This window comes from Pelobates fuscus, chromosome 4, assembly GCF_036172605.1.
Source record: "Pelobates fuscus isolate aPelFus1 chromosome 4, aPelFus1.pri, whole genome shotgun sequence".
In the NCBI taxonomy this organism is placed as follows: Eukaryota; Metazoa; Chordata; class Amphibia; order Anura; family Pelobatidae; genus Pelobates; species Pelobates fuscus.
The window spans coordinates 221,874,400-221,892,461 of NC_086320.1; the positions used below are offsets into that span (position 1 = coordinate 221,874,400).

An 18,062-nucleotide genomic window follows, 5' to 3' on the forward strand; every position below is an offset into this window, starting at 1 on the left:
AAAACTGACACCTTTTTAAGTATACTCTTCCATAACATACATACTTCTCAATCCCAGAATCAGTGTTTTATAAACATATTGGTGGAGATTTCCCAAGACATATCCAGCGCTGTGCAATATTTTGGTGCTTTATAAACGCCTGTAATAAATGAACATGAAAGGATGCTAAAGTGGAAAATATACTAAATAGGTGTTCGGCCGTGGAAACCAATGGATTATAAAATGTACCCCTTTATCCCAGAAGGGAGCCTGCAAAGACTTGATAGATCTCCACATGCGTGTGTTTACTAATCAAGATTTTCAGTAGACATGTGCACCAGGGGAATTTTCGTTTTGTACAAATTATTTGTAAATAAATAGAAATGTAATTTGCCAATACCGAATTTCGGCCACACACCATTCGTTTTCGAATGAAATTCGTTAAAAATTAATTTGTTTTCGTTTGTTTGGACGAAAACAGCACTGCACATGCGCAAAAAATTATTAAAATAAAAGTGAAGTGAAATCCTCCCGCATGCCCCTACATGCGGAATGCTGTTTATATTTCGTGTGTCCAGCTTTCGTTTACATTTTAGTAAACTAATACGAAAAGAACAGAATTTTCTGATGAATTTGTATTCGTACAAAAACTAATGCACGTCTAATTTTCAGGCTTATTTACTAGAATTGTGCACAAAAGCTTTTTTGCTAGTATGAATGAATCCATAGCAAATTATCTTTCTGTCAATTCAGCTATGTTGGCATAAAAAGTTACATGTCAGTGAAGATTTTTCTAATTCATGTTTTAGTGTGTAAAACTAAAAAAAAATTATTTACTAAAGTGAGATATGTTGGGAATTCAAAGCAAATTTAAAATAAATAGCAAATTTAGCAGAACTGGAAACAAATCTAAATTGAAGAATTTCTTTACATTTAACTATTTTGTTTTATATTTTGAAATTCCTTTTAATTTACTCCAAATTTCACAATTTAGTAAATTACCCTTAAGGTGTCTACAACTTGTCTTTTGTATAACACTTTTAGAAACTATAACATAACTGTAAAGTTATAACTGGTAAATTCAAGCTACTTGTCAAGATTGCGCGTTCTGTGCTCCCAGTTTTTTTCACTTTAACAACTAAATAGTGTCAATGTCTCCAGTGGTAAAATACCCTAATACAATTAGAAACTAATAATAAATACTAATACAAATTTAACTTGGAGAAAACTTTAGTTGTGGAACCTTCACCACTCACACATAATGGTGTTGGGGAGGTAGGTAAAGTCTTGTGCTTGAGGTTCCATGCTTAAAAAAGGGCACCCTACACAATGGCTCTTTTGATTAATTTGTAATTCTTTATTAAAGGCAGATCAGAGCTATAGCGCAGGGGTTCCCAACCCAGTCCTCACCCCATACCAGTCCAGGATTTAGGGATTACCCTGTTGTGTCTAAAGTGTTTTTTTGTTTGTTTGTTTTTTTCTAAAAACACCTTGGATACAACTGGGTAATCCCTAAATCCTGGACTGTTAGGGGGTTCTTGAGGACTAGGTTGGGAACCACTGGTTTAGAGCAATTCAACAGCCAAAAAGCTAACAAGAATAATATTCACCATTTTCAAATTATACAGAAAAAAATTAAAGACAAACAAGAAAATAAGGTGGTATATCTATTTATGAAGCTGTTTTGTTATAGATCATGCCCCTACAGTCTCACAGTTTACAAGTTAAATAATTTGCATCCCTGCATGTAACCGACAAAGTCTTTCTAAATAATTCCCGTAAAATTAGATTTGGTTTTATACTTCTTTTATTGCATAGTCTGTTTAATTTAGTATTAACTCCTAAATGGCAGAGAATTGAACAGTGGGACTTAAGAGGCATGATCTATACCAAAACTGCTTCATTAAGCAAAAGTTGCTTTGGTGACTATAGTGTCACTCGAATTTATAAAAATCACAAATTCTATTCAAATCTGCACTTTTTGTAAAATGAAAACACAGAACACACTCTTCTTCATGCAAAATGCACTTTTGCCTTTAATAGAGAATTTAATAGCTCCCTTCGGGCATATTCATGTAAACACTGCCTTTTCAGAGAAAAGGCAGTGTTTTAATTGCCCCTAGGGACACCTTCAAGTGGCCACTCTTTAGATGGCCACTGGAGGGGCTTCCTGGCTCAGGGCTGCACAGTAAGCAGCCCTGCCGTTCAGCATCCCCATGTTCTGCATGGAGACGCTGAATTTTCCTCATAGAGATGCATTGATTCAATGCATCTCTATGATGAGGTCCTGACTGGCCAAAAGGGCATATGGCCACGACCCCGTGCCGATTTTAGCCAATCTCTTGGGAAAGCATTGGATTGGCTAAAAATCTGCAATTCTGCTTATGTCACCAAGGGGGCGGGGCCAGCATCAACTGACCCGCGCAGTTTTCTTAACTTTTAAGGGGGCTAAGGGGTAGCAAGCCACCTAAATGGTGGGTTTAGCACTATAGGGTCAGGAATACATGTTTGTGTTCCTGACCCTATAGTGATCATTTAAAGTACACCTTCTGGCACTATCACTACCCAACCTTTAACCCCTTAAGGACCAAACTTCTGGAATAAAAGGGAATCGTGACGTGTCAGACATGTCATGTGTCCTTAAGGGGTTAAATCCAAGTACAGTGCCTAAAGGGTGTCCAACTAAAGGAAAGCCAGTTGGCAGACCATATTTTCCTGAAAAGTCCCTGAGGGGCCACTTTATTTTTTTTATATTGCCCAAACTTAATTTTATGGTTTTCCCACCCCCATACAAACATGTTTTGTAAAGTTGTTCTGAGCAAATATTTAGTTTTAGCTCTATTTTCAATGTGCTTTTTATGCTGAATCATTTAATAACATTAAACATTTTGTTTGTATAATATGCATCATGTATTTGTAGGAACACAGAACAATCTGCGTAACTGTATACAGTTTATGAGTTCAGTAGACAATGTGCATTACTCAAAGTTAAGTGACCTGGTGGGATTTTGAATGTTAAACGCTACAGATGTATCATTGTTCTAGGTTTTTTAAAGGGACACTTTCATGACGTAAAAAAAAAAAAAATACACGTTGTGTAAGGCTGTAAGGTAAACACTGCATTTTCTCTAAAAAAGACTGTTTACAGCAAAAAACCTGAAGGTAATGATTCTACTCACCAGAACAAATTCAATAAGCTGTAGTTGTTCGGGTGACTAAAGTGTCCCTTTAAGGTGACAGTGCCACTTTAAGTACTGCTAGCACAAATAGAATCCTAGCAAATGACAACACATCTAATCACAGTGTTATTTAAACCTTACTCAAATCTTTCACTAGCTGAACAGCTAGTCTTTCTTAAATAAGTATCAATTCTACAAACCCATTTTACAAACACTTTAGGCTTGTTTACATCCTTGTGGTAAATAGTTGACATAAACGGTCACTATTGACATCAGCCAGTAGCAGGCCCGGATCTACATGTCAGGTGCCTGTATGCGCAGAATTCTAAGGCGCCCCCTGCTCACTCTGACCCTTCTCCCAACAAAAAAAAAACGTATAAAGTGAATGAAATGCCAGTAATGTATTGTGTTTGAATCTGTGGGTATAGTGAGTGTATGCAGTTGTGTTGATGCAGCCAGGGTTACATATGTTAGAAGTGGTAAAATGTTTTGCTTCAGGTTTAGGTTTTGAGAGCTGAAATTTGGAGCTAAGAATACAGTTCGATTAGGTTTTGGGAGTGGTTCATTTTAGGGCTAGGGAAAAGGGCTTTTGAGGCTACAGGCATGTGGAGTTTGAAGGGTTATTTGCACAGTACTCACCAACCTATGTCAGTAGCTGTTATAGAGTGCAAATCATTCATGTAGCCCCATGGAGACACGTAGGCAGAGGAGGGCCTTGACAGTTGTGCTGAGCAGGGCTGTAAAGATTGGTGGCTATTGAAAGGGGCAGAGGGCATGTATAGACTGGTGTAACAGTTACACTCCAGCCATTTTAGTTTTGCAACTGTCGCCTCCTGTTGTTGTTAACGGTGAATTGTGCTAATTATAGTCTGGAAATTATTAAGGGTTATATTAACCATGTGTTAAAAAACAAACAAAAAAAAAAAACATGTCATTGCCTAATGTTATTATAAGGTTTAATATATTTTTTTTTTTCAATTTATATTTTATTGGAAGTTTTATGAGTGACATCAATAACCATAGTATATAGTGTAAATAATGTGAATAATGTAAAAGCGCAAATACAATTATGATCAGCAACAGATGTTTAAGCATTATATAAAAAAACATCATATAGTGTCTTGTAATACTGAAGCATAGATCAGCACTTAGTAGCACCTTGTGTGGACTCTACTCTTCGGCTTAGATCTTTGACCGTTCAGGCATGCCGTCTATGTGCCTCGCTCTATTTATGAAGTACTGCTCTTCACTTCTGGGTGCCAGGGTTAGTCTCTTAATAGTGGAGCCTGGTGTCCTTTGTAGGCTACGTTTGTTGCAGGTAGAGTTCACCTTTTCTGCACTCGTATCTGTGGGCAGTGGGGTCTCTGGTTGCTGCGGTTTCCCCATGCCGATGAGCTGCAGGAAGCTGTCGGGATCCCCCTGCAAGGTAAGTGTGTTGCTCTCACCGTTAGTGATAGTAGTGAGGGACCCATCCATGCCCCATCTGTACTTAATGTCGGCGTCTCTCAATCTCCGGGCTATGGGTGCCAGCTTTCTTTTTTCCATTAAGGCGGAGAACGGTGTGTCCGGGAACACTGCCACTTTATGTCCCGCATGAGGCACCGCTCCCAGCTCTCTCGATCTGGTTAGTATGGCGGCTCTTGCGGAAATGTCTCGTGTGACTATGATAATGTCTCTCGGTGCATCTCTGGGTGCTGCTGCAGATTTGCGCACCCTAAATGCTGCGGTGACCAGTGTACCATTTTGTGCTGGTTTTGTGCCCATAGTCGCCGTGAGTTCTTGGGCGTACGTCAGGAGCTGTGTGTCTGTTACTGATTCAGGTACTCCTCTGAGACGTAGGTTTTTCATTCTGTGTCTTGTCTCCATAGTAGTCACTATGCGCCTCAGGTCTTGTACCTGTGTTGTAAGTGCCCCTTGGGTCTGTTCCACCGCACTTAGCTTTTTGTCCCTGGAGGTTTCTCGGGTTTCTAGGCCCTGGACTGCACGGCGCACAACTTCCACCTCTGTTTGGACCTTTTGTAGATCCTCTCTCCATATTTGCCGCAGTTCAACCAGCAGCCTCCTGATATCCCCCTTTGTGGCTGGGGTCTCGTCATTTTCGGAGTCCGGTGTAGTGGATCGGTCTTCCGAACGGGGTGAGGGTAAGTCCTCCTCCTCAGCCGAGGATTCTAACGCGTGGCAGGCCTCAGGCGCCATCTTGGGTCTCGTGGGGGGTGCAAAGGATTGTCTAATATCGGGTTGTCGAGGCATAGCCATGCCCTGGTTCTTTTTATGTTTCTTCCCCATTGTCTCTGTTTTGGGGGTGGCAGACTTTTCGGGTGGAATCTCAATTATTTTCTTCGTGTTTTGGCTAGTTTTGGCTATGTTTCCAAGCGGAGCTCTGCATGGAGACGTCTGCTCGGTTCAGTCGCTGGCCACGCCCCCCCGGTTTAATATATTTTTTAATGTTAATTGGAGGCAATGACTCTTTATAAGTTACTATCCAGACTCACACATAGGCATTGGAGGAGCTGGGTCAGTACTCCTGCAGGTCTCATTTCAAACATAGGAGGCAGGCTACAGAGGGCACTGATTAAGGCTCCTGGTACTTATTTCCCCTCGCCAGTTCATCTAAGCTCCAAAAAGGCGCATTATATGTGCTGTAAATAGGAGCACCCAACAGGACAATCGTCCTACTCTACTCAATGGGATGTAGCTTGTGGCAGCTACAAATTAAAGTATACACTCACATTTTATATTTCAAACATGACTTATACACGAGGGTCAGCTTAATCCCCCATGGAAAATAGTAGGAAAAATGTGTTGACCTTTGTTGCTGAGTTCCTAGACCTATTTCTCTCCAATTATGTCCTTGCTTTGTTGCCATAGGCATACTACACAGTATCAGTTTTCTTTTACTTGACGGCTTATCATATCTTTTTATCTATAGCCCATGTTTGTAAAGCAGCTGCTACAAGATTATATTAATCATATATTTTACAGATATTAAAAACAATGTTGTGTTTAGTTATGTGACAACCATTTTCACGTACTGTTTTTACCTGATGCTATCATGTCAATCAAATACGTAAATACTTTTCTTGGCCAACTGCTCCAGGAGTTGTCCCCAGGGCATCAAGGTGTTTCTTTACGCAACTTAAACATCTGAGGCTGCTCTACATTTACATACATATATACATACCATCAAGGCAATAGACAATGTATACAGGACCCTTCTAGTGTTTATTTTAAATGTGAGCCTACAGTATGGCAAAAAAAAAAAAGAGCAATGTGTTTGCCTAATCAGTTGGAGACACATTCAGTTTCATTTACACCTGAGTAAGATTTATCAAATCGTTCTGTACTAAACAGTGATCTAGAGTACCAAAAGTAAGGCAGTCACCATGGAAACCAGTGATAACTCCAGTCCAGGTACATTCCAATATTGACTCTTCCCTTTTTACATTTATCCCACAATGGTGTGAACAGCAAGCTATCTAAATGAGACAAGACCATTTTTTTGTGGTCGAGTCAATAAAAGCATATTTTTCATAGGATACACCGCAAGGCCAGAGCATGACACCAGGGCAAGAAACACTAAGAGATTGGCAGGGTTACACTAAACTAAGAATTTCTGTTAATGGAAATCTGGATTGCAAAACCTAGACTAAAATAGTCAATCTGTCACTACAGGAGTGATAAAGATTTTTTCCAAATCGGTTATTTTTGCCCAAATGATACAATTTGGATTTTTACTTTCTACAATTCAAACTTGAGTGAATAACCATCTTTAGTAACCCTTGTTACATTTTATATTTTTGTATGTGATTTCTGAGTGTTTTTTGCATACATACATGTCTATTAATTAATATGTATTATTGTATGTATATATTATATATATATATATATATATATATATATATATATAAACAAATAAAATTATGGTTATAATAAACACATGTATATTAATATACCTGTGTATACATGTATAAATGCATAATACCCTTATAAATCACTTAATACATCGTCATGTTAACATACACAAATGCTATCTCATGATATATTTGAGCAATTGATACACTTATACATCACTCACTGACACAGCCTTTCATTGACCAATAGACACACACTGTAGAAAACCTAACTTTGTATAATATATAATTGTCTTCTTTCTTGTTTGGTCGCTCCCTGTGATGTTAATATACTGTAACAAAGCTCCCTATACCCCGGCTGGGTACCTCTGCCAAAGTACCGCTTCCTAGATGGAACAGGGGACAAACCTTAGCACTCTGGCCCTCGGTCGCCGTGGCTTGACTGGGGCCCTGGAACCGCTCCTTCCTGGAGTCGAATGGGGAATTCGCTCTAGTCCTTACAAGGACTTTCCCCGTTGAATCTCCTGCAAGCTGAAGAAGCAGACACAGGAGGAAACTTCTTTCCCTCCAATAACAGGATCCATGCACTACTTCAATGGATCTCTTTAAGGAGATGCTGATTTGCCAGGGTGATGTTTGACTCCGCCTCTGACCCGCCACCTTGGCTGACATAATCTCAGTCAATCTCAGACAATCCAATACTTTCCAAAGGGAAAGCATTTTGATTGGCTGAGATAATCACTTGTGATGATGTCAGCCAAGGAGGCAGGCCAGGAGTAGAGCTAGAACCAGTAGACTGGATAAAGGTAGGATTTTACTTTTTATAGGAGGGTGGGGGGCAGGGCGTAGTGAATAAATAAATATGATTGTTACTGCTGATATTTAGTCTTCGGCTAAACAAACAAAAATTGTTAAAAATGCATACTTGCTCTATTTCCCATTATGGGTAAAGGGGTACAATGTTCTAATGGCTAGCTGTTGCCACAAAGGCATTGGCTATCAATGTCGTGATTATGCAAAAACAACTATGCAATCAGGATTAAATTGTTAATCAGTTAGTTTGTACATTAGATAGTTAATTAGTGGAGGGCTGACCATAAGCAAAATATCAGAAAATTGGCGGTCGTGAAAAAGCTTAATGCCAACACGAGTGAAGAAAGGCCAAAGATAAGAGTAGTTGTGGACATATTTCACTATGTCCATTTTACTCTTCCAGTGACCAAAAATTGTAAAAAATGAAAAACTACAAGAATTCAGCAAAAATCGTTTGTTACATCCTTAGTTTAACAAGAAATTCTAACTACTATAAATTAATATATATATATATAATATTCTATCAAGAGAATACACATTTTTACCAAAAATATATATATATATAAATTGGCAACATCTAGATTACAAACTGTACCAGAAAATGCAAGAACACAGAAGATTGCATAGGAATGAATAATCCTTTGGAACAGGACCGTTTCGATATGAGGTCACAGAAGGGGGGGGTGGAGGCAGAGCTTAATGACCACTGTGAGATGGAGTTGCCTACATTTCTTTTAAAGGACCACTATAGTGCCAGGAAAACATACTCGTTTTCCTGGCACTATAGTGCCCTGAGGGTGCCCCCACCCTCAGGGACTCACTCCCGCCGGGCTCTGGGGGGAGGAAGCGGTTAAACTTACCTCTTTCTCCAGCGCCGGGCGGGGAGCTTTCCTCCTCCTCTCCTTCTTCCTTGCGACATCATCGGCTGAATGCGTATGCGCGGCAGGAGCCGCGCTCGCATTCAGCCGGTCGCATAGGAAAGCATTTACAATGCTTTCCTATGGACGCTTGCGTGCTCTCACTGTGATTTTCACAGTGAGAAGCACGCAAGCGCCTCTAGCAGCTGTCAATGAGACAGCCACTAGAGGTTTTGGAGGCTGGATTAACCCTCAGTATAAACATAGCAGTTTCTCTGAAACTGCTATGTTTATAAAAAAAAAAGGGTTAATCCTAGAGGGACCTGGCACCCAGACCACTTCATTAAGCTGAAGTGGTCTGGGTGCCTAGAGTGGTCCTTTAATGAAACTATAGGCAATCAGACATTTAAAATGAAAAGCTACCAGTGAAATGCTATTCTCCTGTTCAGATTATCCATATTGCTACCATTTTATGTCTTTTCACCAAATATGTTTGGGGAAAACTGACAGCAAAACAGTTCGCTACTGTATGTGTGCAGAGTATGGAATTACACAACTCAAAAGGATTGGTGGTTTCTCTACATTCTTTTAAGCCAAAACTGCGTCATGAAAAAAAATACCAGATAATAACACTTAATCTTCAAGGTTTATGGTTCAAATAGACTTCTTTTTTATTTATACAAGTAAGGTTTAGTAATTGCATTTTCTGAAATTTTCTGTTTGGTTGTTTGAATGAAGCAGAACTAAACAAAAATGTGCCTCTCATAGCCTAGTAGACTGAAATGCGATTAGTCTGAATATGGCATTTTACCCAGTGATAATCTACTCAAGACAAAATTTCAGCACTTTGATTTATGTTCTTGTGGCTTGGCATTACCCTCTGCAGTTTCACTTCTTTAATAGTGGCATAAGAACTCAATCTACATTCCTAATGATTTACCGGATGGAGAACACAAGTGACATAAGCAAAGTGTACAATGTGCTTTAGTCAATCTTTAAGGAAAGCGTTGATGCTCCATGTACCTCAAATACGTGCAAAGCAGACCAGAAAGTCTTGTTAAGTTAAAAGGACGCGGTGTATTATTATGAAATTCTATCATACGTATATGTGTATAATTGTTATTGCCATATAAGAAAAAAAAGATATCAAATAAAAGCTATTTTACATTACAGTTTAATAAATAATGCTCTATATCGGTTCCATTTTGGGTTGTGTGTAAATGCTTTGTAGCACTTTGATGGAGCAGATGAGCTATGCAAATTAGAAGGCTAAGTGAGTCACTATTTTGTTTCCTCTTAGACAATGATGTCTCTAAAAGTTTCATTACGCAGTTGTACAGCCAGATGTGAGTTATGGAATCATGGAAGTTGGAGGCCAACTTTAACACAGCTGTTTAGTTTGTCTGGGCATGCGGCCACCAGTTCTAGGTTTTGTTAAGAAGGTTTAAGTGATCTAATGACAATAAATTAAATTTTCATACTTGACAATATGCCATCCGTGATTTAAACATTACTGTTCTTCTAATAATCAAGCTAATAATTTTCTTTTCTATTATTGTTGAGCTTTTGTTACCGTTTTCAATCAAACGTCCTCTTGGGAGTAATCTGTTGACAACTCTCATCCTCTCTATACTACAATTCAGTTTTATAACTAATTTTCTTTCTTTTGCTTGCAATAATGTGAATTTATGGATACAGAGGATGATGAGCAACTCCAAATGTTAAAAACATTTCAGCGATATTATGTGCACCTGCACAAGTCAACACACTGTCAACTTCAACTTCAATTGTGAAAATGAATGGCGGTGTGCTCCCCTTGGATCAGTCCAAGCTGTGCATCCTCCCCCCCCCCCCCCCCCATATATATTTATTACACAAACATGTCATGTAATGTAGAGCAAATATGCAAGTAATCTGTGTAATTATATGATTGGTATGTGTGTACTATTATATATAATATATGTGCATGTTAAAGCATTTGTTTGTGTTAGCATATTGTATTTATTAATAGGTATGTGCGTAGTGTCAGTTCAAGCGTATGTTTATGTATTTGTAATTTGTTAGTAATGTGTGCTTTTATACATTTGTGTTAAAGCCGAGGTTTGCCTATGTCATTTTAAGTGTTTGTATGTGTGAGTAACGTTTGTACTACTACTTGTATTTGAGTTAAAGCTTGTGTTTGTTTGTGTAATGTATGTGTGTAGTGTGTACCATTATTATATATCTTATTATTGTGTGTGTAATATATGTATTCATTCGCATGCAGGTAGTGTGTCCATTAAGCTTGTGTGTGGAATGTATGTGTTAATATATATGTTTGCAATGTGTCTGCTATGATACATGTGTCTCTTAAAGCTTTTGTTTGTGTGTAATACATGTGTTAATATGTATATTTGGAATGCATGTGTCTTTGTCATCACATATGTCTGTATTAAAGATCATGTATGTGTTATATATCTGTATGTGTTAATGCAAACCGATGATGTTTTGAGATGGTCATTAGATTTAGCAAATACATTTATTTAAGCTGCTTTGGTCATATTGTATCTATCTTCATTTTAATTGTTCTTGTAGAGCACTGGGATCTGTCAATTATTATAGTTGGAATATGAAAAGGAGCCTACCTTGGAAGAAACTCTTTACCCTTAGATAGCTCACACTAAGCCTCAGGATAGACAGTTTATCCAGCTTGGTGATAATTTCAGGTGGAAAAGGCAACAGACTAGCAAGTCGGTCTAGCTCCGCATTTAATCGATCTCTGTGTCTTTTGGAAGGATTAGACTTTTCACTCCCGGCTGATGGCCTTCTGAAAAATAGACAAAAACATTTGCTTAATTAACATTTTTAGCTTGGAAAGCTCCTTGTATAGAGACTCTGGAGTGTATTCATTATATTTATTTACCAAAGTGAAAATGTAAAGTGAATTTCTAGTTTTACGCCAAAGTAGCTGGATTGGAAACATTGTTTAAACCAGTTATGCTTCCAATTCAGCCACTTGTGCCTAAAATTTGAAATCCACTTTGAATTCACTTTCAATTTTCACTTTAGTGAATAACCGTGTTACAACTCTGTAAACTGAAGACCAACTGCAAAATGAATTCTGAAATTGCCAAGCTGTAACTAAAGCCAAGTTAGAGAGCGTTTCTAAATCACATATTTTTACCTAAATGTAATAGTTTTCAGTTCATTACAAGTCTATGTTTATTGAATGACCCTTACATTGCATAAAACATATGAATATATGTTTAAAGTTGTTATATATTAAAAAAGAAAATGAACATATATCATAGATTTTAGAGAAATGCAAAATGTTTTTGTATGAAAAAATTATTTTTGCTGTATTTCTAGCCTCTGTATTTGCAAGATTAAAAGCTTTGCCACTCTAAAGCATTCTAAAGGCCTGTAATGCATTGTGGGGGTTGTAGTTTTACAACATCTGGAGCTCTACATTTTGGGCACCCCTGTCCTAGGAAATAGGCATACTTGAATATCCAAAATGCCCTGTTTATGATTGGGTCAAGAAGGAAATAGTCTCCAATGCATGTACATTGCATGTGAATGGAAAATTGTATATTTCAGATGACACTTTTAAAATGGAATTCACTTGCGTCCTGAAGTCCTTTAATTTAACATGCTTTTTTTTATATTTTGAAGAAAAAAATATTTTACAAGTTTATCCAAAAATATTAAATCATTTGGAAAGTCCTGAAGTCCTTTAATTAACATGCTTTTTTTATATTTTGAAAAAATATATATTTTACACGTTTATCCAAACATATTAAATCATTTGGAAAGCTTAACAAAAATAGTAAATGAGACCTATATGAGAGAATATTTCTATTTGCACGACTGTAAAGTAATCACAGTTTTATATCCTGTTCTGATACAATACATGCTGTGGGATTCCGTTCGAACCCTTGCCAGTCTTTCCTTCAAGATCCGGAGTTATCCAACTGTGATAAGACTAATGGAAGGCATAACTTGGGAATGTTGTTTGCATGTAAGAACTGAAAGCCCATCACAGCACTTTCAAAGTGCACAGTGCCACTTTCAGAGATTTAGGTTTATTGTTCCATAAGCTCAAATAATTACAATAATAAAAACCATTGGAGTGGTCTGGGTGCCAACTCCCATCACTCTTAACCTTGCAAGTGTAATTATTGCAGTTTCTATAAACTGCAATAATTACCTTGCAGGGTTAAGTCCTCCTCTAGTGGCTGTCTATCAGACAGCCACTAGAGTGACTTCTGGGGTTCTTTAAACGACACTGGATGTCCTCGCGCTATGCATGAGGACCTCCAGCGTCGCCGGAATCCCCATAGGAAAGCATTGAATAATGCTTTCCGATGGGGAGGTCTAATCCGCGCATGCGCATTAGGTCTACCCCATCGGCTGACGTCGGCAGGGGTAGTAGCGTGGGCAGAACCTGACCCAGCGCCGGGGTACATCGGCGCTGGATTCAGGTAAGTCACTGAAGGGGTTTTAACCCCTTCAGCAACATCGGATGGGGGGGTGGGAGGGAGAGGGGCACTGCAGGATTCTGTAGTGCCAGGAAAACTGATATGTTTTCCCGGCACTGGAGAATCCCTTTAATGATATTTGTGTTTTCACTGCAGTAAGTCTAAATACAGCAGTAAAGATATCTTAAACTAGAGTGAACATTTACATCGTGGTGCACCTGTTGCTAGTAAGAATCCAGACAAGCTAGGAAGATAAATCCTTCACTATTAAATGTCTACATTTCAGGATGGCAGACACTTACACGTTTGCCCTTGCATAATGCCATAACACAGTCTGTGTTAACTCTTTGATGTTGAGTTGCTTATTTAAAAGTAAGTCTTGCAAATTGCCTGAAAAAAGTAGAATGAGCTACAAACTAAAGTACAAGTAAAATATTAGTTCTGCCAATATTGAAAAGAAAAACATCCTAACATTCTAATAAGTATCGTATATGGAAATATTTCTGTCATTTTATAGCAGTTTAGTAAAGTCATCAAATGTTTGTTTGTTTTCCCATTTACAAATTGTAATTCAATTAAATTAACTTAAATGCAATTATTGCAACTGAATTTTTTTATATTTTTTTTAAAACCATGTTTATTCCTGCAGTTATGCAAAGCCCCAAAAAATGCAGACATAATTTTATAAACTCTATGTACAATACATTTCTGAGGCAGCTTGTATTTAAATATCATGGTTTGCTTTTTACTGCATTTATGTTCAACTTCCAAACTGAATATTTTTTATTCTCAATCAATAAACTCAATAAACACTATAGGTAATCTTTCTAATTAGATGTATTTATTTCATATATTAGAATACAGGGGTCCTGCTCTTTTTCATTATAAACTTTTAAAGCCCTATTACATTTACCACTTGAGAAAGCCCTAAGGAGAAAAAAAGCATTGTGGTTTTTACGCTGTTGTTAAAATAAAGTATTTTGGCTACATCCCTACCTGCCTTTAAGCCATATATTTTTAGAACTTATTATTTATTTTTATACTTTTACCTTACATCTGGACCCATCACCTACTGTGGACAACCAACCAAAGAAATCTGTGGTTGGGGATTATACCACCCAGGCTTGATATATAGAGCAGTCGTCTGCTCACTCTATTGCAAGTATATTTTTAATTACCTTATTGATACTTACCTATCTATAACGAGAGCACTATCGGCTGCTTTTTTGTCATTCCATATGATCTCCCTCATCGTTATCCAGTTGTGATTTACCATCATTCTACTGTGTACCAAAACCAAAGGGATATCTTGCAAGTGGGGATTGTATACCACTGAATGCTTTTTTACCTAGAGCTGGTTATATCTCTACCATATGTGAGTTGACATCTGATCTAAGTGTCGTTTGTCCTACCACGTACTACCATATTGCACTATATGCTTGCCTCTGTTTTTTTCTTTCTTTTCAGATTCTGCTATTAAGCGAAGCTACCAAGAAAGTCCCATACCAGTACTAGAAGGTCTTTTGCCACCTTTGAGACTGTGCCGTACCATTTGGTATTTTTTATTCTTTCAAGTTTTATTGTGGAATCTTTATATCCTGTGGGTTTTTATTGCTCTTATTGTTCTTATTATTATATACTATTATGTTTGGAGTATTTTTCTTGGTGCTACCTGTATATTGTTGTTTGACTTGTCTGCAGCCTGGTCTTCCCTCACTTTAGTCATCAAGATGACTTTTATCCAATTAAATGATTTCAGTGAGAAGCACTGAATCCAATGCTTATTACAGAGAAGGATTGAGCACCCACCCATATCCCCATACTTAAGAGATTCTATAGTGTTAAGAATACATTGCCCACTCCCTTGAACCCCCCACCCGCCGGCACAGAAACAGTTAAATCCCTTTAGTCACACACCTGATTCCACCACCAATGTCACTCTGCACTTCGCTTCCTCAGACGTCATCCATTAGGGGGCACTTAATACACATGTGTGGTGAGCACCACAAGTGCATTAGGCCCTCCTTATAGAAAAGCAATGCCTCAATGCTTTCCTATAAGGGTTCTAACTGATGCTGAATGTCTGCAGAACTTGAGGGTGTCCAGTGTTGTTTAAGGGACTCAAAATGGATTAGAATCCAGGAATTACCTCCAGTGGCTTTCTGATAGACAGCCACTGGAGGCAGTCTTAGTCCTGCAAAGTAATCAGTGCAGTCTCTCACAAACTGGAGTGATTTAAATTGCAGGACTAAAGGGAACAGGGACACTGCACTCAGACCACTTCAATAAGATAAAGTTGTCTTAGGTGCCTACAGCGTTCTTTCAAACAAAACCATTTAACTCCCTTAACTTCATTAAGGGATGAAGTGATTTTTGTATGACTTCTTACATGTTGTCCATCAAGTGCCGCTCCCCACTTCCACTACTTCCTATGCGGAGCTGGAATCTCCTAAGCAGAAGATTCTGTTATCTCTCCTGAGCTAGACCCTTTAATGCAGGTATAGCTTATTGATGGAGAGTGTCAATGTCTGTTCTCAGCCGGTGAGCCAAGACGTTTATCACCAAGATTAGCTCAGATAGTGAGCTTACAGGTCTCCATAGGAAGTAGTGGGGATTGGGAGCAGAGGGTGGCACCCAGTGAACCCAAGGTAAGTAGTCAAACCATCCTCAAACAGTTTCATTCCTTACAATAGTGAAGGCTTTAGAGCACTCCTGGCACCTTAAACGTTACAATGCACCGTGCGGGAGTGCTCCTTTAAAATTAAATTCTACAGATAAAGGCATTAGAACAATATATAAAATATAACCAACAGTAATAAAAAATAAATTACTCAAAGAAGTGACAAGCAAATCAGGATTTTTTTTCTTTTGGACTTTTCATTGTGCTATCCCGTAGATTCCCACACAGATGACTATGGGCAGAACAAGAGTTTCTACAATTGTACTTGGAAGACACAGAAAGGGAGCAGTTGGGGTACAATAATCAGCAAAAAAAAAAAGTAATTTGGAATGGGGAGGTAAGGCAGAATTAATATACAGGGTCATTCAGAGCATATTTTCTAAATGTAAACATACAAAATATATTGCTGAGGGCCTGAGGCCAAACGCTGTCAAATACTTTTACATTTCCTTGATGTTAAAAGTGGCAGAGAAAGCCTAAAGCATTTAACACTGAATAATCCCTTATTTGCTGCACCAAATTCCCTATTTCATGATCTCCTGGGGTTTGTTGTATATGTTATGCAAATATATCACATCTCATAAACAATAACACAACTCACATCAATTTACTGTTAAATTGCCATAAACCTTATAATGTAAAATATTGTCCAGATTAGTAAAATTATTTCTCTCATCGATTTGCTAAATTGCATTGATATATAACAATAGGTCATCAACTTCTTCACGTATAATGAAAATGCACAATTATGCCTAGTTAATCTTTTAAATAACCCCTTTAAGAAGTGTAGGTAGGAAAGCACATTCATAATACAGCCTTAATATTTAGTCAAACCCTTATAATTTAAAAAAATAAACAAACCAAATACTGCCCTTTTGGGCATTATTCTTTAGATCCTCCCTTCCAAATGCTACAAAAATTGAATAAAATAAGTTTTTAATTACATGCAATACAGCACCGGGCAAAGCTCCTGATGCATCTTTACACCCTTAATTCTGTCACTCCTGCCATTGCGTGGCCAATCAAAAACTTCTTAAAGAGAGCCCCTTGTTTGAACCATTTAGCTGTATCAGAGCACATGCACACACTCTGAGTGAGCAAAAGGAGGAGTGGGGTGGGAAATAGGGAACTCTGGGATAGTGCATGGTATAGGCAGGGAGGAGAGACCAGGGTCCCAAGCTTATTATGAGAAGCAGATTACATCTCTTGCCAGCGTGCAGTGCATGCTGACGACACACATAAAATATGCACAGAATTGACATTTGGCTTCCCAGAACAAAGTCACACGTGCCGGGTTTGTAACTAGTCCCCAGTACAAGTGCAAATAACTCTGGTTGTGCGATGTTTCAATCAGAAACACTGTACATCCATATTCCTTCCTCCATGATCACTTCAAATAGAAGAAGTGGTCATGGATGTTGGAGTAACACTTTAAGTGTATATAAATCTGTGATGGATGTATCAGCAATCATTAAAACGGGATGTAAATATAACCAGCCTTTTTCCAGGTGCTCGCCTTATCTACTCCTCTGGTCTTCCGTGAAACTAAAGGGAGAATACTTCAGAATACTTCAGCGAGTATTTTATGTTCCTTTGGTCACAAAGTAAGTTTAAATGGTGAGGAAGGAAAAAGTAAGGAAAAAGTTGCTCTTCCATAACTTCATGTCTCCAAATTATAAACAATACTAAGTAAAAGCTCAAAGTATATAATGCAAGAAGCACATGTTCAATGGTTTCCATAATTTCCAAGAAACAGAACTTTTGACATTTCGTGTACAGTTTGTCAGTGGCCTAGAGAACACCTGCCATTTTGAACAGAAGGTTTTTCTCGATCTTCTAGAGCGCATGAAGGTTTAAGCTGAATATTTCTTTTCACATCCAGCTGGAAAACAGCATCCACAAGTTCACATATTTGAAATATATGGAAATGTTTATGTATAGGTCAGTAATTGTTACAAGATTTCCTCTTTCATATGAGAACAGATTATAGTTGAGCAATTTTAACATTCGTTATAACTTTGTATTTGAAAGTCTAAAGAGTATATTATAAATCGTTCTATACCACATGTAACAATGACTACAAAGTTTTTTCAAACACAATTATTTACCAACTGCTAGACTATTAAAGACTGTCAATTAAAATATTTACAGTCCACCAAATCCACTCCAAACCATGGGAAAGAGTTTCTGCAATTTAAAGTTCATGTTTCAAACGCTTCGAACGTTTATTTTATTAAGAAACT

The 18,062-nt window shown here is 37.9% G+C and overlaps 1 protein-coding gene across 2 annotated transcripts in view; it reads right to left on the reverse strand.

Annotated features, from left to right (window-relative positions):
• Positions 1-18,062, reverse strand: part of AHRR (aryl hydrocarbon receptor repressor) — a 386,440-nt gene that overhangs the window by 317,565 nt on the left and 50,813 nt on the right. Inside the window, exon 3 of one of the 2 annotated variants that reach the window (XM_063451896.1) lies at positions 11,304-11,482. In XM_063451896.1, the coding sequence (XP_063307966.1) occupies positions 11,304-11,482 (179 nt within the window). Of the gene's footprint in view, positions 1-11,303; positions 11,486-18,062 lie in introns of both variants that reach the window. The other variant, XM_063451895.1, reaches the window with a different exon arrangement.